Raw genomic sequence first — 27,234 nt, forward strand, 5'->3', positions numbered from 1 at the left:
CAACATTAATTAAAACTACCAAACATCTTTTCAGCTCATGCTGATTGCTGATATTGCCGCCATTTTTATTGTTTTCTTGTATCCTGATTTTATTTACGAAACAAAGTGAATTAATTGTAAGAAGTTATAGAATAAAATATTTTACATATTTTATATTTGGAACAAAATTAACTTATTTGGGTAAGCATCGTATTTTTTTTATTCTTGATATCATTAATAGTTACTACTCACGTCACGTTACAATATCGATTATTTTTCCACCGGCGCTATTATTTATGCATAAATATTTTTACTAAATAACTATTTCTTCATTTTCAATTGGTTTTATATTGTATACTAATTTTGACATACTTTAAAAACATCAAAACACACAACAACATCACAAGGTTGTCAAAAATCTATTGGTTTTAATAGTTTCATATCGGTTTTTCTCAAATATAAACGTTAAAAGTATAATAAATAATTTAATAATATTATTTATATGATTGTTTCGAAAATTTACGAATGCTTTTTAATATTTGCAGAATAACAACAATGCTCTATACTTAAACATTTATTATCTACATCTGAAATACTTAACGAATCAGACACTTAAGGAAAAGTAAGTTTACGCTAGCTGATATGTACTTTAATATATTTGCACACAGCTTCATTTAGTTTACAACTAAAGAGAATATATGACAAATAATTATTCAAATAATATTTGGTATAAATACAAGGAAATTAACTTTTATATCAAAATTTATACAATATACATTAATCATCAATGAATGGTTCTTTACTAATCTAATAAAGAATGCATTTAATTTAAAACACTAACTTAAAAAATATAAATAAATAAATCATGTAAACACTCCATATTCTTCCTAGCTTCTTACCAAAATTTCATTTTTAATCTTTACTGAGGACACTTCCATAAATTATAATTCTTTAAAAGTTTATAGTATCAATATTAAAATTGGAACATTTTCTTTGCCTTAATTGGCTATTCAATTACTATATAAATATATGATATAATAAATAATAATATTTTCAACTGAGAAGTTTTTGGGTAGGCATTTGATACTCGGATTTACTGTAACCAGTACAATATACTAATGATGTATTTTAATTAGAAGCTCTATTACTGCCTATAATTAATGTTTGCTATATTATGTCTTAAATTTAAAGCAGGTAAAATTGCATAGTCAAGTCAAAGTCAAATATATATATTGCATTCCAAAAAAGCCTTATTTGTTATTTTAGATAGATAAATAGTTATAAAGAATTAGCTGTATTAATGAGACATATCATATAACTATTGAACATAGTTTTGTTAATAAGCTTAAAAACAAGCAACATCCAAATAACTTTAATCTTTAGATTTATTATTATGTTTGTATCAGACCTCAAAATTTTTTGATAAAACAATCTGTCCCAACTATAATTCTGACATAGATTTATACATACAATATAATTTGTTTAATTGCAAATATTGTAGAAACCGACTACCCTATTTTTAGTTGTCCAATAAATTCTATTAGAATAAAATAAAAAAAGAAGACACGGTTTGTGGATGACATTATTAGCAAGTAATTGTGGAATATTATTCAATCTTGTAAACTCAAGTTGCTATTTATCATAACATTTTTTTACAATGTCAATGTTATATAACGTAAAAATATGAAAAATGTGTGCACATTTTCCAATTTTTACCCAACTTCAAAAAAAGTATAAGAATCATAGAAATCAACTAATTTGGCAAAGATTTCAACAATATATCAACTGATTTGGCAAATATTTTTTTGTTTAGACAGACATACTTCTGTTTGTTTTTATTGAATCAGAAGAAAAGATTTGAAGTCACATACCAAAATTTATGATGACATTGGAATTAGGTAGGAAATTTAGTTTGAGCATCTACTTATTTATTATGCAGTTTTTTTTATTATATATATCAAATGTAACAAATATTTGTCAAATATTTTTCATTGCGTGATTCGTTGTTTCAACATTTCAATGAGATTTGAGTGTGTTTATATTGTATTGACTTTAGCTCATTTTAGTTAATAATATTAACTATCAAGTTTTATACATTTAAGATATATGTCTTTTATGAATATATGGATTTACGATTAGTTTTATAATTTAGGTATTATGCCAATAATATTTAAGTTAAGTACGAAAATTTTACAAATTTGTTAATTTTGACAGTAGCCTCTGTCTTAATAGATACAAACTTTAATCTTCTCAATTAAGTCTCATTACGAAGCCAAGTAATCAATAGAATGAAGAAATAACGATGGCTTAATTTCGTCGTTTTTGATCAACAATGATTGATCGTATTTATAACATATGTATTATGTATATATGATGAATACCAACTATTCGTCGTCATTAAAAACAAAACATTCCAAAAAATTAGTTTTATAATTGTTAACCAATAAAAAATTCTTCTTATAAAGATTCCGCAGCTTTTAATGCGAAAATTAATTATAATGTTAATATGACAATGCATTATTAAATCTATATTCTTTCCTACTAAAATGAATGTTCTGCCGTTATCCATCACAAAGTCAAACATCTGTGAAAACTTTGGCGCAATCGTTTTGATTAAGCTTCAAGTATGGCGCGAGTGTAAGATAGCTTTTTAACTGAAATTGAAACGGGATGTTCTAATTCTATATTTTTACAAGATGTTATGGCGACTTAATTAAGGTATTGTTTTGTAATAGCTCATCATCGTATCCAGTCCAATGGGAAAAAGAAATAACGCGGTTGGCGTGCATGTATTTTACTTGTTAATGCTTTTATGGTACTTGCCATTTCATGTGAACTTACATGCAATAGAGAACACATGGTCATTATAGTCATGTGGGCTGTTGGAGAAAAATGGGGATGTAATTGTCGCCTCATCCCTTTGAAAGGGGGACGGGTGGGGCGAAGGGCGTCGTCGATAGCTGATATCAGAAGTAGAATAATAATTATCGGTGGTGGCGGCGTGGTGGTGGGCCGAGGGCCACCGGTCACTTTCCCGCGGCTCGACCGTCAACAAACGGTCGCTCGGCAACCACTCATGACATATGCATGAGAGCGGCATGAACGACGCCACAGTCGCTTAAATATACAAGGACGGACGAGGAAATTACTGGAGAAGCAAATAAATACATACAAGATGTCTCCTGCGCCGTTAGCGTGTGGCACGCCCACAAGCATTTCCAATTACCCTCACGGAACGTCTACTGCGTTTCTTACTATTCACTGTTATTTTACCACCTCGCCACCACCATCTTCATAAGTCATGAACGCTAGCCCGATGTACAATTGAATGTTCTACTCTGAATTATTTTTGTTTCTAGCTTGCACGCTACACTTAACAATTCTTACGTGAATGGCATACTTGCATTTTTAACTCAGACTTATAACCAAAACTATGATATGATTATATATATCTGTATAAAAGTTATAATATTGGTCATGTTAATTTATTTTAATATGACAAAATGCTTATATGATCATAGTAATAATATAAGAAAAGTATTGTTTATTTTTACTGCATTCGTGGAAAAACTACTGATGCTATCGATATAAACCTCGCGTATAATTTTAAGTTTTAAGGAATGGTCACGATTCATGCCATATTATTTTAAAAAAGCAGTTATGTTACCTTTTCGTCCAATTATTTGCAATTGAGTGATTATTTAGTTTTATTGATGATGTATTTAGTTTGATAATAACAAAATGAACGAGGAAGAATTTTCAAAAATTTTCTGCAACTTTGAAATTTTTTATTTGGATCATAATTATAAATGCTTATTACTATAACCGATATACAATTAGTTTTGCCTTAGCGTAGAATTTGTCATAGGTGCTAAATTATTCCACGGGATCTGATGATTCTGGGGATCTTGTTGTAAAATCGTATACATTTCCCCACAAAAGTTACGATCAAAGTTACTGAATCTATGCAGTGGAGTAAAAGCAGTAATTAGAATGTTTTGGTTCCTTGTACCAATGTCTAATGAGTATCACATTTTCTCACAAAATCATTAATATTTCGCAGTACATTGAAATGAAATATAATTATTTTGGACAGGTTTAAAAGATTACCTGATTTTCCGTGCGAAAAAAATATAGGTAGAAAATATAGTATAGTAAAAAAATACTTTAATTTATTATTTGTATGATTTAAAACAAGTAAGGTAAGAAAGTAGCTTACCTAGCGATGGGGTGTCGGGCGGCGCAAAGAAGTTATGATCGATATGAGCATCAAATATTTAGATACGTGGCGCCGACCCTGGAGGAAACGGAATAGATAACTGTATTTTGAAAGGCCGCAAGGGATTAATTTACTTCTGTTACCATACTAATTAACATTTAATTGTATTACTTTATGATATAAATTGTCATCGTTTTGGTAAAAGTAAGATTAAGAAAATTTATAACTTCAAATGTTCTTATAATGACGACGACGATAGTTTTGGAAAGTTTCTATAGTAAGTATAGAGTAGACGGGAAAAGATTTATGTATAAAGATTTATTTATTTTGCCAGTAAGCAATCTGATAGCTCCTACAATGCAAATAATGTATATGCAATATGTAAATGTATCAAAGATTAACCGGAACGTCTTGTAAGTAAGCCTGTAATGCTTTTACGGCTCGTTGGGCATTATGCTATCCTAGAGCAGATCCGACGGGTTCGGATGAGTCTTCAAGCGTGAAATAAGCGCGATTGCTTTGTGTCAAGTGGCAATCACGTCTGGATGGATCATAATGCCATTTTCACGTGATTACTACTTTTGTAATAAGTTTAGACACAGTTAATTTATAAAATGTATTTAGACATTATTTTTTTATATTGGTTTTACTATCTTAACTTTTTGAAGTCTTACATTTTTAGGCGCCTTGAGAGTTAATTGAACGGAACGAAAATGACGTTTTTTTATTTATAAGATTAGGTAGACGAGCAAATAGACCACTTAGGGGTTACCTTTGCCCTTCAAACCGGAACTCGCCTTTATTGAGATTTGCTGTTTGGCTGTTGAGTACCTGATGAATGGGTAATGAATGGACTTGCACAAAGCCCTACCAAGTTAAATGATACAAAGTAATTTGCGCAAGAGAGCTAAATAAATACTTATGTTCACTCGTCCAAAACTGATAATACTATCAGGTATGGAAGAAAGTCGAATTAAATTACTCTTGAGTACCTAACAATCAAACTTGTACTACGAAGAAGTGCTATTTTAACACGAGTACTAAGTACACGCAATTTTTTTGTAATATGTATAATAATTACTAGAATTTTAGAATATTCAGCCAAGGTATTATAAATAGTTTAGGGTTCATAAAATACGTTTGAAAAAAGTTGTCACAAATAATGTAAATGTTCTTGGTAATTTACAATTGGTAATGACGTATGTTGGCAAACATATAATTGTGTCGTATTAATCGTTTTCTTTTATAGTTTTGTTTGCTTCTGACCATTAGCTCTTATTTCCCAATAAGTAATGACTTCGCTTTTGTTCGCCTCAAAGGAGCTAAGTAATATTTGATATGGTTGTTGTCACAAACTTTGAAAAACTAACTTTATATCGTCTTATACAAGCTTGCCGTGGACCAAAGTTGAGTTCGCTTGTTAACTTTCTTAATTTTCATAAATATTTTTGAGGCTATTAAAAAGAAAAACTATACTTTCTCTCAAATATTATTGAATTAATCTGATAATAGACATTTATAAAAATTATTAGGTTATAACGAACCTTCTGGTTTACCTACACATATAGTAAAATTGGTAGTTACTAGAAAAGAAAATGGATTTCCAAGACATAGTCAATAATAATAAAGATTTGAATATTTACTCTTTAAGTGCAAATAAATGATGTTAATGCTCTTATGCTTTTCATTTAGGAATATTGGCCAAAACATTTACATAATAGACATTTAATACTAAAATATTTAATGAACATTCAATTGTAAAAGAAACTTTTCCTCCCCTAGATAATAATTTAAACGGTTTGACATCTGTCGATTCTCTTTGTTACAGTCGCGTGTTCGAAACATCCACTTGTCTCGGGTCGGGTGGCGTGTGTTCTCATGGGTCGCTGAATATTTTAGCAGCTCGCTAGGAACAAATTACAGGCTGTATCAAAACCCCGTCTTCGGCAATTACTTTTAACTTTATGTCTAGAAAGAAAGTCTGCAAGAATAATTAGGTCACCACTGCATAATTGGCCTACCACTTGTGATGTTCCCACATTTGATATGATATACTGCGTTGTTACAAAGCAGCTGCTGCAATCTCACATAACTTAATAGATTTATTAATAAAAAGTTATAAAATATCGTATCGCTGCGGTATATACATTTTTAATTAAACTTTCGATATTTCGCTTTAATTAAATATATGTAAGTTCTATATTTACGTAACGATTTTAATGATTGAGTTAAAAAGTTGCTTGTCAATTTTATATTACATCAAACTTTCGTCTTTCTTTATTAGGGCTATGTATACGCATTTTTATTAAAACTTCCTAATCGTAGTCTAAGTAGCTAGTTGAACTGAAACTAAATTAAAAAAATATATTTTAAATTTGAATATATTTATATCTCACAAAAATGCATGGAATTAATGATTGCTGGATCTCGTGAACATTGACAAGTTGCAAAATCTACATTCCAGACCGGTGGTAACGTTGCACCAAGTACTTGAAAAATGTATGATTTCATTTAAAATTTCAATAATTTAATATTTTTTTTGGTATAAAGCCATTTCTAATTGTAATAAAGTATGAGATTAGTTGAAAATTATTAAAAAGAAAACTTCTAACAAATAAGTAGATAGCATAGGAATATTTGAACAATCGTCGCTTCATTTTGCTTAGCTATGCTGTTGGAAGTCAGTAATAGTTTTATTTTTATTAAAAATTCAGTATTTCTTCAATCCATAATCTACGTACTTATTTTACTCCTTTCATTTTGCCTTACAGTACTTATGATAAAATAAAACGAACGAAAGAATTTTATTCGAGAAGGTTCCAAACATAGTTCATATCAATACCTATATATCTTTGATATTACTTTTCGAAGCTTGAATTTTTGTTGACGTCTAGTTTCCATGGTGACGATTGTCTTCGACAGACTCGGCGGTCGACTATTAGCTATTGACAAATAGGTAGTTATCTACTATTCATATTGGTCACTGCATGTACTAATGTTGTTGGCCAAACATGTCATGCGTGTTCGATGTGTTTGATCGTAACGATTATTTCGTTTCTCTATTGATTAATCTTATAATCGTCTATGGAAAGTCATTTTCTATAGCGTCACTGATTTCATAGATAGCCTATTTATTTAATGGAAATGTTCATTTTATTTGAAACAAAACATTTAATACTTGATTACAAATACTGTTCAATTGTAGGTTAACATGAATAGGTACGTAATGCTAACAGATAATAAAAATGATAGTACTCTTTTTACTTAGGTATTCTATACATTAAACATGTAGCCGTGTTCTATTTATATGATTCAGATGTAATTATATAATAAATGCATTATTTTTCTAAAACTTAACGTAATTAGTTCTTCAGTCAATTTGTTAAGTGATGTCAATAGTGGCTATTGTTTCGTTAACGACTTTATTGCATGTAACTTAGGTTTCTACTCTATACTTCCATGTTGTACTTTAGTTAAAAATGAAATGACTACTTACAATGTCAATATCTCATATGATGTAATCTACGTATGACATCTATTTGACATTTGTTATTGTTACACAGCTAGCATTATTTTTGGATCATTTGTCTTTGATACATTCCTCTTTTTAAAATCGTCTGAGGCGATTTTAACTAAAATAATTAAGTCTCGAAAATTAGGAAAATTTAATTTTGACAGGGCACACCTAGACTTCACTTTTTAATTATTCTTCGAGCCTCAACTATCCTAAATACTGAAAGGACGTAACTAACAGTTTTTTTTTAATTAATTTAAAAGACACAATTACTTATTTGCAACTGAATACACAAGTTAATGCAATAATTTATATATAAATAGGCAAACAGTTTTCTATATATTATGTTAGCGTTTTATTTTTTTGTTTGATTGCTATTGTTGGATTTTATATTATATGCCAAGCTGAAAGGCCTTATTAGGGTTATATGCCTCATTAGCAGGGTTCGCGGATATATATCATGATATATATCACGATATATATCAATTGATTTTTTCCTATCTTCTGAACAACACTCCTAGATCTATGATTTGAATAATTTTATTCCTTGTCAAGTTAATACGAGGCAAAAATTTCAACGGTGATATATCTACAAGAGATTCATTTTAATTCATATGTTTCTTTTTGGTATCTACTAGCAATTATTGGGCGTATTTATTATAATTAAAACTGAACAGGTATGAATGTCTGTTAATATCCAATTATTATTACTTGAATGTACTCAATGTGCGAACTGTTAATAAAATATTAAATTTTAAGACGTTACTAAGATAACAAAAACTATAATCGCTTTTCGCTGTTTTCATTACACCGTATGAAGTACTCGTAAGGTTTAAACTTCTATAAAAATTTAAAAAAATTATGACGTATATTTTATACACTGTTTCTTAAATGTTCAAATGAGAAAACTCGGAAGGTTTTTTCGTGCGCGAGTTAATAAGTGAGTCCTGAGCGTTTTAACGGGTAACTTTGTATGTAACGTCAGGGAAGTTCTTGGCACGGACTTCAAAGAGCATATTAAGCCATATCACAAGATTCACAAGTAGTGGAAGTTATGAACATGTATAATAATACAGGAAGCAAGTTTGGTACGCCATGTATTCTCCGTACAATATCGAGAACCTGTGCATTAATTTTACCTCTTACTAGGCCAGTGACTGCATATTTGATAACTGTAAAATGATATAATGCATGTAAATAAACCAAAAGCTATAAATGGATTTCTTGATTATTTAATTATTATGAATTAAGTTACTTGAAAGGATTTTTTATGGTTTTTTTTATTACATATAAATATTAAAAAATGTGTAAAATAATAAATGAAACAGCTATTTTTGAATCGATAATCTTAGGGAGGATTAAATTAAAGAAACATTTGAAAAAAAACAAACTTCGAATGATTACATATAATTTTTATTGACTAATTCTGTGACCTACTTAATAATCGACTGGAAAAGTTTGGTCGAAAATTGAAAATTTTCAAGATTTTAAGTATTTATAGAGTTTGAAATAATTCGCGGTGTACGTTATCACAGGCGGTATGTAGGTTGGCTTAAGGCATAGCATGGTGTCGTCTTGCGGTGTGACTTGTTAAGTCTTCGTTTCCGGGGCACAATAAGAGGCAGGGGTGTTGTCGACTGAGCACTGCGCATGTGCAGCGACGGCGCCCCGGAGTCTAGCAGGCCGGTACTAACGCCCGTGCTGAGCCCGAAAGGTGCCAGTCGACTCGCGCTCTCCACAGGAAACGGACGCCTAAGCGAAATAACCGGGACCAATATGCCACCACACGCGCTCCCTTATCATATATATTATCATGTAGGTGCCTTTTTTTAGGCTTAAGTGAATAAACAAGAATCCCAATTCGAAATTAGTCTTTAATCAGATTTCTATTGTTCTAGGTACTAATCACCTTGTCCTAAACGCCCTGGTTGAATAATAGGTGAGTATTTTACCCGCTCTTTTTAGATCACACCTTTTAATTACATGACATTAGCGTCAATACACGCGTGTTGTTTATTAACTTGAATGGGACCATTATTTATTTGTACCATTGTTATCAGCATTCCTTTGTATATATATAATATGTTCTCAGTTTCGAGGTACACTGTTAATAATGAGAACTTGTGTGATTATTTGAGACATAAAATGATTGCCATCTGTTCATTCGTTTCGCAGTGACGTCGGGGTCTAAGTAGGTAAACGTTGGTAGCAAGACAGCTGTTAGTGACATTTGGAGCGGTTATTTTTTCATTTTTTCCTTAAGATCCATAGGTAGGTCTTTGTGAGGCGAACACCTGCTTTACGAGGCATGGAATAATCACCTCTACCATTCAATTACCAATTTTTTATCAATATATTTAATCAATAATTAGTTTTCCTACATGCACGATTATTCTGACCGTATTTATATATGAATTTTAATGAAAAATTCTTATTAGAAGGTAAATTTATATTTATTATTATTTATCTAATATGTAGAGCTTTTATGATATCTTTTAATTTTAGATCGTTTATATTTCTCGTGTACACTTATTTTCTATTATTAATTTCGTTGAATAATAAAATAGAATTTTCTTTGATAAATAAATATATTTTTCTAGATTCATAATGAATACAATTTTCAGCTATTACCTATTTATCGAAAATATTGTATTATTAACAAAAACAGGAAGCGCAATTTTGTACGTTTCGAAGAACCTTTGTGATGCGCGCGAATGTCGTAGCCCGTAGTGGGCGTACACCCGTGTCAATGACCCTACTCACCTGCTGCTCAGAAGCGCGAATTAGCATATTTAGGCTGATCTTGCACGTTGCAATAATAACATTGACAGCAAAACAAATTGTAATTGTTATATTATACGTCTCATTTATAGTTCAAATATTTTTGCCCATTTTTAATTAATTTAAACTTTTTTTAATGCACTTAGAAAATTCATTATAATTACGATACGATATTAAATAGCTTATTTTTTGCCTTGAAATAGAAACAATGAAATAGTATATTTGGCAGAAACATTTCAACAGAGATGTAGGTAGCGTTATATTTGAGACTGTCTTTTGTTATAGTAAGTTTGGGGATAACTTTTTGTTCGCAACCCTAACTCAATAGGCTATTTATGTGAGAAGTCACTACCTACTCAGCACGTGCGATCTTCCAACTTTTAGTTTTATATCTATATTTTATAGGGTATAGTTACTTGTTAGGACAGTTATTTGACTTTTCTAATAAAGCGTACCAACTAGCCGTACTAAAACTGCCCAGTGACACACGTGAATCTTAACTGAAAATCGAGATTTCAAATCCAGGCAAACACTACAGATTTTTTGATGTCCCTCATTTGTGGATATAACTCATTTCGTGCTTGGTGGGTAAGAAAAACATTGCGAGGAAACCTGGATATGTCGGATGAAATTGTGCCTGATATCCATCAACCCGCATTGTAGTAACGTGGTGGAATTAGCTCTGATCCTTTTTTATAGAAAAGAGGCCTTAGCCGAGCAGGATGTTTTACCAAATGGTAAAGGTAAAGCAAAGTAATTTTTTTATACCTTATATATGTTATACGATCAATTTTAATTAATTTTATTAGCTATGTTGTTTTTTTTTTCACAAAATAGCTCGATTTCAAAGCAACAATAGTTTGAAAGGAATTTCATACATAACCCCGTTGTACTGCCTCCTAACTATGGTTATTGAACCAATTCCGGCACGCTAAGCTTTTTTTGTTGTTTGCGGAGAATATCAACAATACAAACATGCAATGAACTTACTCACAATAAAATGTATTCACTTTTTGTTATGTATAGTAACTATCACTTTGTTCTTGTATATAAATTAACAGGTCATAATATTCTGGGTTACGCTACGGTTGGGTAAATGCTACTGTCCTATTAAGAAGATTATTGTTATTGTTCTTAATTATCAACAATAAAGAAGTGTTCATAAATAGAATTTATAATCGCTTTTACAAAAAAATATTTCAATTAATCATAAATAAAACACTAAACAGCATTGTATGCACTCCCCCTTAGCTCTTATAGGTAATCTACATACATATATTAATAAATTTAGGATCCGTTTTTTTGGCTGAGCCTAAATACTAAACCAATATACATAAAACTTATATCTGAAGATGAAGCGCTTTTCGGAATGTTTTTGTGTGTATAGTGTATACAGGACAGACAACTTCTGCGGACGGTTTTACTTATAATGGTTACAATATAAACATAAATGTTCGTTATTCTCAAGTTTCTAACATCGGACACAATAGTGATAACTTGGAAAATTATATTGAAACATAAAAAGTAACATCAACTAAGTGATAAATATCATTGTAGAAATGACTATTAATTCGTAGCTTGCTATTAAACTGAGTGTATACAAAAAGCGAAGTAAGTACTCGAGTTGATAAGATCAGCGGACCGGCTGTCACCAAATCGCCGTCTGATGATTGTTTGTTAGTTTGTAATAAAACGTCGGCGGGTAGCGGAATCGATACCCGCGCGGCATACCGGCGCCAGCCTGCACCATACGATGATTGATTTTTGTATTATAAATTGATTAAAATGAAGTAAGCGAACAAAGCAATTGTTATACGTTATAGCAATGGTGACGTTTACCTACTAAATATACGATACATATATAGCGAAGTAACTAAACGGAATAAGTCCCATGTTATATTCTTTTTTCATTTTTGTTCATAAGAATGTAACTAAACGTCGTGCGTAGAAACTTATATGTTAATAACCCGTCCCGATTTCATACGGGTAAAATTCTTACAAAGTTTTTCCTCCAGTTTGATCTCCCCCGTTAAAGTTTAAATTTCCTTAAAATCCTTTCATAGCGGATGCTTACGTTATAAAAAAGAGTTAGATGTCAAATTTTCAGCAATCTCTAAAGGGAAGAATCGTAATATACACTTTCAATTGAAAGAAAATAAGAATTAGTTGGATAGTGTCTCAGTTCTAATATATTAAGATAACCTTACCAACTTTACCTTAAATGAAATATATACTTTTTGAGCTAATATTAAATATCAATATTTTTAATTTAGATACAATGAAACGCGACGCTTACGGCGACGATGGTCCCATGCAGAAGCGCCAGCGGCAAACCGACGATGAAGTCACCTTCCTTATACCGAGCAAGGTAAGGGTGTTATACTCAGAGAGCTTGACAGTATTTAAAAAAATCAGTCATGATGTCAGTCAAATTTTTAAATCAGTCATGATGTATTGGATCTAATTTATAGATTATTTTTTAACTAAATTTTAAAGGCTTTCTTTTCATTTACAAAAAGACAAACAGAGAGTAAGAGCATGATAGAGTCCTATTAAAATAGTTTTGTATATAAATTTTGTATAGAAACACCGTTTCGGGACCGATTTTTGAATGATCAAAATTTTACTCACCTATTCGCATATAGTGCTCTTTTGTGAGAGTTCTATTATACATTCAAATTCGAATGCTGTCATAGAGTTTGTGTTGCCTCACATTTCTTGTTAATGATGATTCAGATTTCAAACAATTTTACCCAACGCGTTTATAGCATTCTGAATTTATTTTAAGTATAAGTTTTCTTGAAAGTAATCTTTAGTATAGTATACACATCAAATTACTTCAAAACATGAGTTTTTTTTGGAATTGAAGGTAAAAAAATTTAAATATCAAATTTACTTTTCGAAACTTATTTCGACGATATGACAACAGTATTTACTTTCAAAACAATGTATTTCTTACACCATACATTTGCATAAACTTATCTACTAACATTTATACTGAGCCAAGCTATTTGATCCCAAGACTACGATACTTGAGATCTACAAATAGGTCTAGAAATAATCAAGTCATGGCATGTAATAATTGGAATAAAATAATTTTGTCGTATCAATTGACAGGTGGCCGGCTCAATTATCGGGAAAGGGGGTTCGAATATATCCAAGTTGAGGAATGAGGTCAGTATTTAATTGTTTATTCAACTATTGGTCGATGAGTAAACCCGATAATTTATTTATTTTATCACCACTATAATTACTCATATAAAATTTTGAAAGAATATATTTTTTTCAAAACTAACCCTATATGTATACTACACAGTTTAGTTTCAGTCACTAAGTAGTATCGCTTAGACGTCGTAATTAAATTTATATTAATTTTTATACGATATTTTAAGCTACATTACAGATATTTGTAAGTATGTCGTTATATTAGAAGTTGTACAAAATGTATTATAACGTCTCTATTCTTTCAAAGGTTAGTAAAAAAACTTTTGTTCGTTATGTTTAGCAGTTATATGGTAAAGTATTTGTTACTTTAATAATACAGGTGTGAAATTACAATTGAAATAAATCGTTCCGGTTTATTTTACTTTTGTACGAATCGTAATGGATTGGAGTGTAAATGTATACATTTATCATTATCCAAAATGCTAACTTAATAGATTAACATTTTCTCACTACAGGTACGAACGTATTTAAATGAACCGCTTTTTGTTGGGTAACGCGATAACCGTACCCATATCTTTTGGCTTTTTGAACGATCTTTGGGTTTGTTATATTTGAAGCAGCGTATGCTTCGGTGGTCGAAGGACCATCGGGTGACGCGTGCGGCAGTCCGTAGGCTAGACAATAACCCCCCGGCAGCCAGTTACAGGTTCTTACTGCCCCCGAGACAACTGCCTCTGTGTCAGTAGCGCGACGCACCGCGCGCCTCCGTACGCATCTACACCGTTTACCATTTTCAATCGTAATACTTGTACCTCGATACTGTGTTTCATTTCCACGTAACGCCATTAAAAGGCGACGCTTCGTATAATCTTACTCCTTCTCTATTTTTGACCTAAAGTATCGAGTTATGGGTTTGTTTATAATAAAAGGGTATAGTTAATTATATTGCTTGGGATGTGGGGTCGTTGAAAATGGTATGTGTCACGGTGTCGGTCCCCGGAGTGCGAGGCGCGTGGTGCGCCGCTACAGCGACTCTTGGTTGCCGGTCCCGCCCCGCCGGACGTCGCTGCCCCGCACCCGCCGCCCCGCCACGCAGTACAAAGCCTCTATAACAGTCCCAGATTGCCCCGGCCCCGAACGGTAAACTATATCGCCAAACTACTCTCAAACCTTACAGCCCGACGCCTCATACTGTACGTCAACAGTCAGGAGAACACGTTAGCCGCTTCATCCCGACAGATCCCATCACGACCGTGGACGATGCACGTCTAACTTTACCCATGACTCCTCCCGTTTTCTAGACCTCGGTGTCGTATCCTCTCGCCGCCAAGTTTTCTTAGACCACGATATCTTTCCAATGATCCCGACACAATAACTTTTGTATTATTATGTAAGGCTATCACGCTTTGTATGATATCAGACCGATATGAGTCCTCCCTGACCGTTGATTTTTACACCGTTTATAAGTATTGTGATGTGATTTTCATTCGCGTCTTCCGGTTTTGATGTTTCGTAACCGATGTTTTATTTTTCAGAGTTCTGTCCATAACGGCGTCGGATATCGACACGATTATGGAAATTGTAAAAGATATACTTCCAAATTTGGCTGATGTAAGTATGCTGTCAAAAATACAACAAAATATCTCATCCCAGTTATTCTCTTTTATATTATATTAATAAATACAAATTAATTTATGTATGTCTGTCCTTATTAAATGTTTTGGGTTGGGTACTATACAAAAATTCGTAAAAGATCCGTAAAGTAATTGTTATTGGGAAAACATTCGCTTGTGTCAGTCATTCTTAGTCTGTCGTACATACATGTCTGAGACGGAAATATTTGTCAATGTTTCTATAGAAAATATATTAAAACGACGATATTTGTTAGGGTGCTCCGAAGGGCGGCACCAGTGACGACTTGGACGTCCGCCTACTGATACATCAAAGCCGAGCCGGTTGTGTCATCGGCAAGGCTGGAGCCAAGATCAAAGAGCTGCGAGAGGTAAGTATCCTTGAAACTGCAAAAAAAGAATTTGATAGACAGATTTTTGGTTCGTTTTTCCTTAAAAATAACTAAATAAAGTAATTGGCAATTCTTCATAAACTGAAACGGCTGTGTCATATTTTACAGTTGAAATATCGGTGTTTTACGGTACGAGTAGAAATAAATCGAGAAGTCGCTACATTGTAGGTACAGAATCAATACATCCATATGAAATATAAATAAGTCTTTAATAACAGTGATGACTCTCAGTTTAGCTACATATCATATATTTTTTAATTATTTATGTTTTAATTATTAAAATAGTAAATGATAAAATAACAGTCTACTTCTGGACTCCAAAGATGAAACAAACGTATCCTCTGACGGTTGCTTGAAACTTATTTCACTATACTGTTCCTCTTGGGGCTGGTTACATATGTGGCAGAGCTTCACCAGCCACGTGCAGGCAACATGGATAACACACAAATAGAACATCAGTGGTGCTTGCCTCGATTGTAGCTCGTCGATGAAGGCAGCTAATGCTTTACATATTCTATCCGTTAAGCCACTTCCTCATCATTAATGCCTTAATAAAAATATATATAGCAAGGATTACACTGATGAAACTAAACAGCGGATATAACTCAATTAGTCAACAGCATTAGCCTTTCAACTGGAGTTGTTTCAATAAGTCGAGGTAGGATCGCCACGCGTTCCTCACTCGGTATAAACTTACGCGTTCTTGCACGATATAATTAAAGGCACGCAACAGCTGCAAGTGACTTGATTCTCATCTGTCGAGGCGCGAGCAATAATGAAGAGATTTTTTTCTTTCGCCGATGTTTCGGCGTCCGCGGATGAAGGGCAGATGTGAAAGCAGCTGCCGCCCGTATCCCGTCTTATCTCAATCCGACGGATGTTTTAGACAATTTACCTAGTTTTTTATTCGACTTTGTTGGCTTTAGTCGATTTCGTCTTCGCGTAGAGAGCTTCACTTCGCATCTGCTTCTGTAGACTAATTATACTAATTTTATTTTTGTTTAATTTTTTCATCAAAAATATTATTACTTATTCTACTTCTATCTAATATTCCTGTTAACCCCTCCAGTTAAGCTTAAAACTTGCGTTAGGATTGCGGATGATAATAGCCCAAGGTTTCAGGATCGATCCTGCGACAACGAAATCGAAATATACCTACTTTGTTCAAGTAGACTTTTATAAGCACTTTTAATTTTCGGTTATTCTCGGTAGAAACTCTGTAGTTACACCGTGAGGCGGTTCTTACCCCATTGCACGATTGACGCTTTTATTTTTTTACTGGAATAATACCGTTTAATGCGATTTATATACATTTTATATGAAATGCAGATCATTTTGGGTAGTTGTGGTTCTAACAGTATATCGTTAAAAATACATTAGAGTAATAGGCAATAACCTGATAACTTCATAAGCGATCAATTTATCGGATATCCGAAGTCGATGTGCACGTTCTCGACCTGATCAAGTTTAAAAGCCTTCGCAATTTGTTATCGTGTATAGGAACGTCGCACACTGTATAAAAGCGTCCACACGAACGGACATCGCTTCACAACGATCAATTACAGAGAGCTAACTATAACTATATAGTAGAAGTTTTAAAACATCCGATGCGGTTGCAACTTTGCAATCTCGTGTACTCGTATTGTCGTCCATGACTTTGGTTAAGTTACTTAAACTTTGTCGGTTTATATTATTTGTCAGTATCGATAATGCAAACGAATATATTTTTAAAATAAAAAAAAAATCTATTTATCGTTAATGGAAATTTACATTTTGGGCAACATGATATGTCACATAACATATTCATAAATTTAGATTCTATATATTGGTTGGAAAGTAAATCGATTCTCTCGCCTTACGTAAAGTTACCGTCAATCAGCTGTTCTCTATAAAAAAAACTGTTTTATGATCCCATAACCTTATGCACGTAATGTTCGATTTTCTTAGAGGCTTCCTTTAATGTGAATATGAAGTTTTTGTGGCATTTCTCAAAAGATTGAGCGTCAAATTTACCTAAGGTATTTTTTGTTGTTGATCAGCTGTTCCCAAACGTTCTTTGTTCATAATTCTGTAGCGAATTCCTTGGCAGTCAATGGACTCTACCTGTGAGAACAAAACGATTAATACATAGATTTCTAGCAAACGGGTACCCATTTTGTATATAGTCTCATCAATAGATCAAATTGTAGGTTTTTATATATTATATACTTCTTTGTTGCGAAGTGAAAATAGATTTGTGAGCCACGTCGAGTTTACATAGACGCATCTGGTTGGGTCTTTGAGAACAATTCCGGCTCTATCTAGAAACTTGCGATACATTATAATAAATCAATTGTAAGTTAAATTTAAATTTTTACATAAACAAAAACAAGCGACTTTAGCATATAGCAATAACATAAGGCGATAGGAGCTATCGCGCTTGATTTACTGGTATTTATTTTAGGATTTCGTTGTGTGCCTACGAAACTCATCATCGAATGATGTTTTTGAAATTTAAATGGGACCATTTCGGATGACGAAGTTATGTTCGAATATTCATATATTTTTTTATAAACAATCCAAAATGAGAAATACAAAAAAAAATTACAAACAATAAACTGGCTACACACTATCAGTAGTTTATTGAAAAACCGCTGTCATTATTATGTTTTTCTAGTTTACACATTTATTACTTCGATAAAACTAAATCAACCTTTGATATTGACGTCACGGCTGCCATATGCCAAACTAATACGCTGACGTAGTTAAACCATATAAGTGTCCGTCACTCTTTAATTATAAAACATCTCATGTCCCCGATTTTAGGTTTTTATAGAGAATTCAACATTTTTAAGCAACATATAAATACGTAAAGCTATGTCTTAAAGTAGCGCTAAGGTCAAATAGTAAGTGGTTTAAAGTAACAATGCGCGTCTTAGTCGAACTCACGTCGGAGTCGTAGCATCGGTCTGAGCGGCGCGTGCGCGGGCGGCAGCTGCGGCGGCAGGTGCTCGCGCAGCCGCGCCGGAAGGCCGCACAAAAACGCGCCTCGCACCTGGGCACCTCGCACACTACCTACCTACTTGCACAATGCTCCGTCCTGACCTCGCTAAATAGAAATTTCGAACACATGCTCTGCGAGCTCCGACCCGACGACGATGTTTTAATCGGGAGCAGGTACCCGGCGGTACATGTTTCCTCTCGACTGATGCACCCTCGTCTCTGCAAGCGACGTTGAATGCTCTACAGAATAATCGAGTAATGCTAAACAATTAATCTCAAAATAATGAAATTCGTGTCTTAGTTAAACAAAATTTTATTCTGATGAAAGTTGAAACGAACGTAGCGAACTTCGACTGGATTTAACAGTTGAACCGACACCATATACGCCATTCATTGGCTGAATTGAATTGTTTCGACTCGAATCGTCTAGAGTTTGGCTTAAGCGATTGTGGAGCGCTCGCTGGCCGCTAGGTGTTACTATCGAAGGGTGGCTGAACACGTGTCGGTGGGGTTTCATCCGTCGGAAGCTCGGCGCCGCGCTAGAGTTACCGGCGCACGTGACGCGCGGAAGGTTTTTGTTTACCGCCTCCACATCCTCCATACAAAACTAGACGAGCGGATATGTGGAGCACTCATTGTACCTTTGCGTTACGTTTCATTTACGATGCTTGAATCATAATTAATATATAATTAAATGCCCTTCTATTTCACTTATTGTGCTAATATAATATATCTATTATTTAAGCAATTGTGTTGTTTATTTGTAAACAATAAACAAAATGAGTTATTTTAAGATAATAGTTTATAGTTTAGAGCTTAAGAGTTATTATAAGTTCGTTATATGGAGGTAATTAAGGGAGGCGATCGATGTTCTGTGTCGTAGTGTATGTTACGTAAACTACATTTAGGTGCATTACAATTGTAATAAAATTCCCGCGGGTAGCGAAGGTGTAATTTGAACCGGTCACATATGTCGCCTGGCGTAATTACAGGCGATGTCGCGGTGACAACGGCAATTAGGCGCGCGGGCACGCGAGCCCGCTTCCGTTTCCGATCGAACCGTCGCGCTACGGCTTCTCTATCATCAAATGCTACCCTATTTATCGACCCATTTAAATAATATACTTTTTACGTTCTCACGAGATTATTGGCTTCCAAAAATACGAATACACATTAGGTTATTCTTTTTAAAAAGTTTTGTTTGCTTGGAGCATTGCAATGTTTAAGTTCATTTCAAGCATTTAGGCTCGCAATCTTCAAATTTGCGACTAATTTTTAATTGCAAAGTTTTTGTAATAATGATATTATTCTAATTGTTATGAGTTTTGGTGTGTCGAGTTTCATATCGTTATTATAAAGTTAATTTTATCTTTAGATAAGTTGTCACTTGTCACCGAAGTTTATAACAAATAGAGACGTATGAGAGGCTATACGGCCTGCAAGTTAGTTTTGAGTCGTAGGCGTGGCGCGTGCGGGTGCGGGGGTGGCGCAGCCCTACAAGTGCAGCCCGCGGTAGGGGAGGGGGTCAGGTGTTGCACGCTATCGTCATTCGTCGCCGCTAAGACTCATTCCTATCGCGCCCTTCCTCGGGGTTGGTCGTCAGCCACCGAGCTCCGCTAACGCATAGCGATACTTTGATCGCTCTCTTTAACCTTGCTTTGTCCGATCGGTTTCGCGAGTGTTAACAACATGAGTGATTCGTGTGTAATAAATTTATTAAATAACGAAACGGTTCTACTGTTAAATATGAGGTCAGTTGTGTAATAATACTAAAATTTTCTTAGAGTTTTCAATCACTATGTGGTTTTCGGAAATTTTCTTTTAAAAATACATACAGATATATATGTATTTATTTTCAAGTTTGCTCGTTCATGCTGTCATCGCGACAATGAATTGCATAACTTTTTTTTTGCGGTAGTGCCGTGAACGGTGTCAGTGTCCGACGTGTCGGTGTTGTTTGTGCGTGTCGAAGCAGCGCGGCCGGGCCACGTGCGGTCGATTTCGCCGCGCAGGCGCGTTTGACCGATTTAAACGTCACCCGATTGCCGAGTATACAAAGGCCTCATATTGGCAAATTAAAAATTATTTATGCACTATTAGTAGACGTCATAACGTTGAATGTTTATATAAATCGATAGGGAAATTGCTAACATATCAACGGATCCCTTATGAATTAGAGATATTCAATTTCTTATGGATTCAGTTTTCGTATCAGTCAATTGAATTTGACAACTGACTATATAATTATTAAAAGTATAAAGGAGTACTATCCAATATTTATTCTTATTTTTCTTAGTTCTAAGAATTATATAATATCAATCAATAAAAAAATTGATCGTCTATGATAAGGGTTTTCGGATCTCGGAGAAAGTAATCTGATTGTAACGTTTTAAATGATAAAGGGCTGAAGCTCCCCTTCTTTACAGTATTTGATGTTAAAGAAGTTTCTTATCTGTAGATAAATACATAACACTTTCCCTTAACAAAACTATAGACCATTTTAAACGGGTCCATCAAATTGCAATAATTTTATCAAATTAAAAAGAAAATCAGAAATTAGGTTCTGACTTGCTATATTTATTCGTTATTTCTAGTGCGGTTATTGAAACAGGAATCTCCGATATGTAACTTAAATAAATTGTATAGAAAACTGGCGCCCGGTTGAAAATCTTTTCGAACCCCGCGCCGCAGAGCTCGGAGCGAGTCGTGCAGCTTGTGGGCAAGCCGGACGCCGTCGCAGCCGGAGTGAGGGAGGTGCTGCATCTCATACGGCAGGTGAGTTGATACAAAGAGAATGTAGTATTATTATTATCTATTTGTGTCGGGCGACAAAGCTGAGACGAATGTGTTGAGATGGATGTGTGGACGTAAACGGATAGAATACGAAATGAGTACGCAAGAGCAAGTACGAGGCAGCTCCTGTAGATAGACATAATGCGGACATGATTATCATTAATATGTTTTTTATTTAAAGTAATAAATCTCCGATATCTCTCCACAGACGTATTGTCCGCGTATTTGATGTATCTTTGTTATTTTGATTGAGTTTAGTAGTTTGATGTGCCTGAATAATGCATTCAAGAATACAATATTTATTTGCCTCCTTTGTTTTTTAAAAATATAATTACATTTATATAAAAAAGTTGGGCGTGTTCGAAATAAATGTTGATGCCTTTAAGACGTGAGAAATATCGCAATTACAGATCTGTGATGGGTCACATGGTTACGGAGACGGACTTTGAATATTTGTGTATGTCGTCTATAAAGTTAACAGTTTAGGGCAAAAGTTATACTAAAATCGGCCTTATATAAGCCGTCGATTATCGTAAACCGTTTAGAAGCGCTCGCCTTTATACTTAACGACAGGTGTGCGTAGCAGCTGCTTATAATATATTTTGCAATTGAAAACTTATCCTCATAGGAATTTTAAATGTTAAACGAGTTCTAAGTTATAAATAACTAGGAATTGTATGCAAGATGTTCTTTTGTAACTACTTTACATTGTTAAGATTTTATACTTAGATATATGTACATACATAAACAGTATGAGTACAATAATAACTTAATAAGCCTAACTATTCAGTATGACTGAAATAAAAAAAACAAGTTAAAACGATTTCAGGTACCGATCAAGGGTGGTATTCAGAATTACGATCCGCACAACTACGACGATTTCTACGCCGACGAATATGGCGGCTTCGGCAGCGGTCAAGGACCTCGGGGTGCCGGACCTCGCGGAGGACCACCGCGCGGACCTCCGCGTGGACCCCCGCCCATGGGACCCGGCGGCAGGCCGCCCCCGCCCCGGGGAGGTCCCCCTATGGGCCGCAATGGTCCCCCGCCACCGAGAGCGTTCAACGACTTCGCGGGTCCCGGACCTCGCGGTAACTTCAATGGTCCGCCTCGTGGAAACTTCGGTGGAGGCGGCGGTGGCGGCGGTGGCGGAGGCTTCGGCAACAATTTTGGAGGCAACCGCTCGTCGTCCGGTGGCAACTTTAATGGAAATGGTGGCAACCAGCAAGAGACCACCCAAGTTACTATTCCCAAAGACGTAAGTCTGCTCAACTATAATATAAAATTTAAAATAAAATCTTCAAGTAATCCAATTTCTCAAGTACCGACGACCTTCTTATATATATTTGAGGATATCCAACCGAAAACCACCGGTATAATGAAAAAATATTGCAATGTCACGTCGGTAAAATGGTGACCTCGTCTCGACCGGCAGCTGGCGGGCGCCATCATCGGCAAGGCGGGCTCGCGCATCCGCAAGATCCGCGCGGAGAGCGGCGCCGGCATCGAGATCGCCGAGCCGCTGCCCGGCGCCGCCGACCGCATCATCACCATCACCGGCACCAAGCCGCGCATCCAGAAGGCGCAGTACCTGCTGCAGCAGAGGTGACACTCTCCGCACTCTTAATTCGACTCGATATGCGACCGTCGGTCCTGATACAAATCCTCAATCCTACATATTAATTGCATAATATCGATGTAGTGTTCTTATTTTATTTTCGTAACTTATTTTAGTTTAATGAATTATTTTCAATCACTACGGTCACAGAATGTTATATTACATTACGTTTTTTTTTTTATCATTACAATGTAGGTATACGTAAAACGATTTTTCAAAAGCATGTCCTTAAATTTACATGAAATAAAATTACACTATATTTTTCTTACTAACTGTTATTACTGGTTCAAAATAACTTACGAATTCGTTACATGTATATCGATGCATGCATATTTGATCATATTTAACCTATTTACTCATTACTGCAAAAGTGACTTGATCCCCATTCAGACCAACTATAGATAAAACATAATTGTTTTTGCGAGTCTTCTACGCAGCCTTTTCAAGATAGACATTTTATCATGTTAATATTCATTACTAATTAATGGAATTAATTTTTAATATTAAAATCAAAATAGTCGTTTTCAATAATTTATAGCTATTCATTGTACTTAACTAAAATAGCTACAATCTGCAACAGTATCACTGGAAACTTAGCTGATGTACGTAATATTGTATATTTTTATGTCATAAGTGTCATCTCATTGTTTTTTTTTTTTCCTAAAATAAAATAAAAATAACTAAACAAGTTTATGAAGCAATTGACTCGCATTATAATAAAATATACATAAAATCGAGTTTCATGAAATAAATTGTTTGAAATGATTAAATCTTTACTAACACAGCATTGTTTTGAAATAGAATGTTTGAAGAGTTCCCCGAATTGGCCCCAAACAAAAATATGCATAAGTAAAAAACATACGAAGGTAACATTTGTATATGATTTCTATTAGTTTGGTTATTCTTAGTTGTCGTTTCAATTTGGGTTTTTAATTCATTCTTACTCTTTGGACACTATTTTAAGTTTTAGTGACATTTTTGTCATACATTATACAGTAATGTTTAGAATATATGTTGATGATTAATTGTCTGTTGTATTTCTTATTATATATTATATGTATATTGTATGCCTCAATGATCTATGTACATTCTGTCTAACATTTTGTTGTAAATAACATTTTAGGTGTGACCTCATCAACTAACGGGATTGGCTGATAACCGTGCGTTGTATGGAAGACTAGTGATTTTGTTGTTTGATTATATATATAACAAAAAATCACTAATCTGCCTACAAAGCTCAGGTACTCACTCCGAACGAAGATCACACTATCATGCAACTGACTCGTGACATTTTCTTGTATTCATCTTCGTGCTAACAATTTTTTTACCGTGTATGTACTTACTTGTATGTTACTTACTTAACAAATGCTAATGATATTTTTGTTAATTTTACAGTGTACACGAGAGCAACCCGAACCTCGGACGTGGCAATTTTTGATTCTAAGTAATTGATGAAATAGGATCTAAGATAACTTAAGTCACCTCAAATCATTAATACTGAATAGGACACTACTGTGTATCTGAGGCTCACATTTGTAACTGAACTTTTTACCAATATGAAATATCAAATAAATAATGTTTATATAATATAAAATATTAAGAAGAAATAAAAATAATAACATACGATGAGACATTACATTATTCTAACTCCGTAATAATAAACTTGAATTTGTAATACATGTCAATCCTCGAATTAAGACTCGGTTTTGTTTCTTCGTTCTATACCAAGAGAAACGTTTTCAATAACCACCTTGATTTCATTATTAGGAAAGAATATAGATTATATTCATTTTATTGTTTTTCGATTTTGAAAAATATATCAACCTAACAAAATAGGTAGTAACGTCCATTATGAAACATCCTACTCTTGAATCTTTTTAAAGATAAATATATGCATATAAATAATCAGAGTACTGTTTTTTATAATTTTTCATAATACAGTGGATTTCGGGTATAACGACGATGAAGGGACCACTGTTATTTCGTCGTTACATCCGGATGTCGTTACAGGCGAAGGCGAAAAGATACAGACATGTACATGGTTTATATTCATTTATTGTTAAAAATATTTGCACACATAGTTATTTATTGATACATTTAAAAAATTGTGTAATATTACTTTGCTTCAATTAATTTTTCTGTGCTAGCATACATAGCTGTAGGATGTATTCTATTTTCATTACGCCTTCAATGTCTATAGTATCCTTTCCATCACCAAATAGACAATATCTTTTGAGCCTTGTCACAGCACATAACACATCCTCAGTTGTAGGAATCTCACCTTCCTTGCCATCTTCTTCCTCCTCATTTTCGTCATCTTGCCTCGTAGGTGATGGAACAACAGTTTCAACAATTTCATTATCAGTCAAATTGCTAGTGGTGATAAGCTGACTGTCAATATTGACATATGTTTCCCAATCCGCAACATTTGTTCCGCTTGACGATGTTGTCAGCTGTGCCAATGGTATGTCCAACTCATCGTCAGAATCGTCGTCAATTGTTGTGATAACCGAAGATTTACAGAACCCATCGTGTAGAAAACACTTTTTGATCGTATCAGGAGTCACTCGAGCCCATGCCGTAGTTATCATCTCAATAGCATCTAAAAGATTCACGGAAAATGAGCCTGCCGCATTTTCAATGTCGTTCATCATTTTCTGTACTAAAATCTTCCGATAATGACTTGAGGGTTTTAATTATCCCTTGATCAATAGGTTGAATCACCGATGTTGTGTTTGGTGGTAAAAATGCCAGTTTTATGTTGGTCAAATTTTCAATTTTATGCTGAGCTGGGCAATTGTCAATAAATAAAATGATCTTATTTTTTTATTTCTTACCTAGTAGTCCCATTTTCGTAGAACGTTTTTGAAAATATCTGAAGTCATCCAGGCCTTTTTATATGCTTGGTAGTCAATTGGTAAAGATTTAACATTTTTGAAACACCTGGGCTTTTTTGCCTTGCCTATGACCAATAATTTTCTTTTTTCCCCTGCCATGCTTGATGCAACAAGCACGGTGATTCTATCTTTTGATAATTTTCCACCTACGCACTTTTCTCCTTTAAATTTCAATGTTTTTTCAGGCGTTAGCTTAAAAAACAAACCTGTCTCTTCTGCGTTCCATATTTGGCTATTATATATAATTACCTAGCTAATATCTATAAACAAAAGATAAGAAAGCTCTTTTTTGTGACTTTGGCGGCCGACTCCGGTCGCAGCATCTGCATGGGATTTACAAGAATTTATTACAAACTATTCAATAAAAACAGTCGCTACGCCCGAACTCGACGTTACATCTAAAGTCGCTATAGCCATATGTTTGTACATACTATAGTATGCTTTAATTCAAGGGACTTAGATTTAACGTCACTATAGACGAATGGTCGCTATAACCAAGGTCGTAATAAATGAAATCCACTGTATAAGGATGTTGCGATTTCTAAGATTTGAATTAGACAAAGAAATATTATACATGTTCAAAGTACCTGCGATTAATATCAGCTGAATGGAAACATCGGTAATGAAATTTCCTTTTATTATAATCACATCGAATTATGAATGTGGTGGGCTGGTTGCAATCAATAGAAACATCGACATAATCCATATATAATATTAGTTGTGATTCCTATTTTAAAACACTTGTTCTTTACTCATTTGCTGTTTGATAATAAAATAATAATTCGTTTTGATGAATCTGTTATTAATAATCTACCCTGCACATAGAACTTACCTGCTATTTACGGGTTTTTAATTTAACCAGTAAATTTTAAAATCGTAAGAGAATGCATTTATCATTAATAATTATAAAGTTATTTAACAAATATTGTGTTTAATGGTAATGATTTAATTTTCGGATGATTTGTTACATCGATCTATTTTTAAGTGAATAGCAAATAAAATAAAAGGTTTATTTTGTGAAAATATTGTTTTATTTATTTTACAATTGATTTGTACTGTGTGGATTTTGTTTTGGTATCGTATAATTTGTTTTGTTAAATAAAAATAATGAAAAGCAAATTCTTAAAAAAATGTCAGGTAAAATAAATAATTATTTAGTCAGTCTCAATTAATATATTTTTTTCAAAAGGAATAAATGTGTTAAGAGTATTTGATATTAGCACGTTTTTAAAAATCCGAGGTATCCATGTAAACACTCAATAT

General features: G+C 33.8%; 1 protein-coding gene across 5 annotated transcripts; it reads left to right on the forward strand.

Annotated features, from left to right (window-relative positions):
- On the forward strand, positions 1-26,994 carry Hnrnp-k (Heterogeneous nuclear ribonucleoprotein K). Of its 5 annotated transcripts, none has more exons than XM_026639594.2 (11): positions 2-180; positions 9,611-9,651; positions 12,767-12,861; positions 13,611-13,667; positions 14,755-14,798; positions 15,194-15,269; positions 15,547-15,660; positions 21,310-21,438; positions 22,286-22,714; positions 22,892-23,061; positions 24,470-26,994. In XM_026639594.2, the coding sequence occupies exons 3-11, from the start codon at positions 12,772-12,774 to the stop codon at positions 24,510-24,512; spliced, it is 1,152 nt and encodes a 383-aa protein (XP_026495379.1). In that variant the 5' UTR covers positions 2-180; positions 9,611-9,651; positions 12,767-12,771; the 3' UTR covers positions 24,513-26,994. The 5 variants fall into 5 exon arrangements, with proteins under 5 accessions (XP_026495398.1, XP_026495393.1, XP_026495379.1 ...); XM_026639604.2 differs by lacking the exon at positions 2-180 and adding an exon at positions 9,389-9,527; XM_026639613.2 differs by lacking the exon at positions 14,755-14,798 and having other exon boundaries at positions 1-180.
- Positions 26,995-27,234: the final 240 nt, after the last annotated feature.

The sequence above is a fragment of the Vanessa tameamea genome, chromosome 18 (assembly GCF_037043105.1).
Source record: "Vanessa tameamea isolate UH-Manoa-2023 chromosome 18, ilVanTame1 primary haplotype, whole genome shotgun sequence".
Classification (NCBI taxonomy): domain Eukaryota; kingdom Metazoa; phylum Arthropoda; class Insecta; order Lepidoptera; family Nymphalidae; genus Vanessa; species Vanessa tameamea.

Coding starts and splice junctions, on each gene's coding strand:
- Hnrnp-k (XM_026639608.2), top strand. CDS start 12,772: ATGAAACGCGACGCTTACGGCGACGATGGTCCCATGCAGAAGCGCCAG. Junction 14,799..15,193: donor GATTGCCCCGGCCCCGAACG/GTAAACTATATC, acceptor TTTATTTTTCAG/AGTTCTGTCCATAACGGCGT. Junction 15,661..21,309: donor AGATCAAAGAGCTGCGAGAG/GTAAGTATCCTT, acceptor TAAATTGTATAG/AAAACTGGCGCCCGGTTGAA.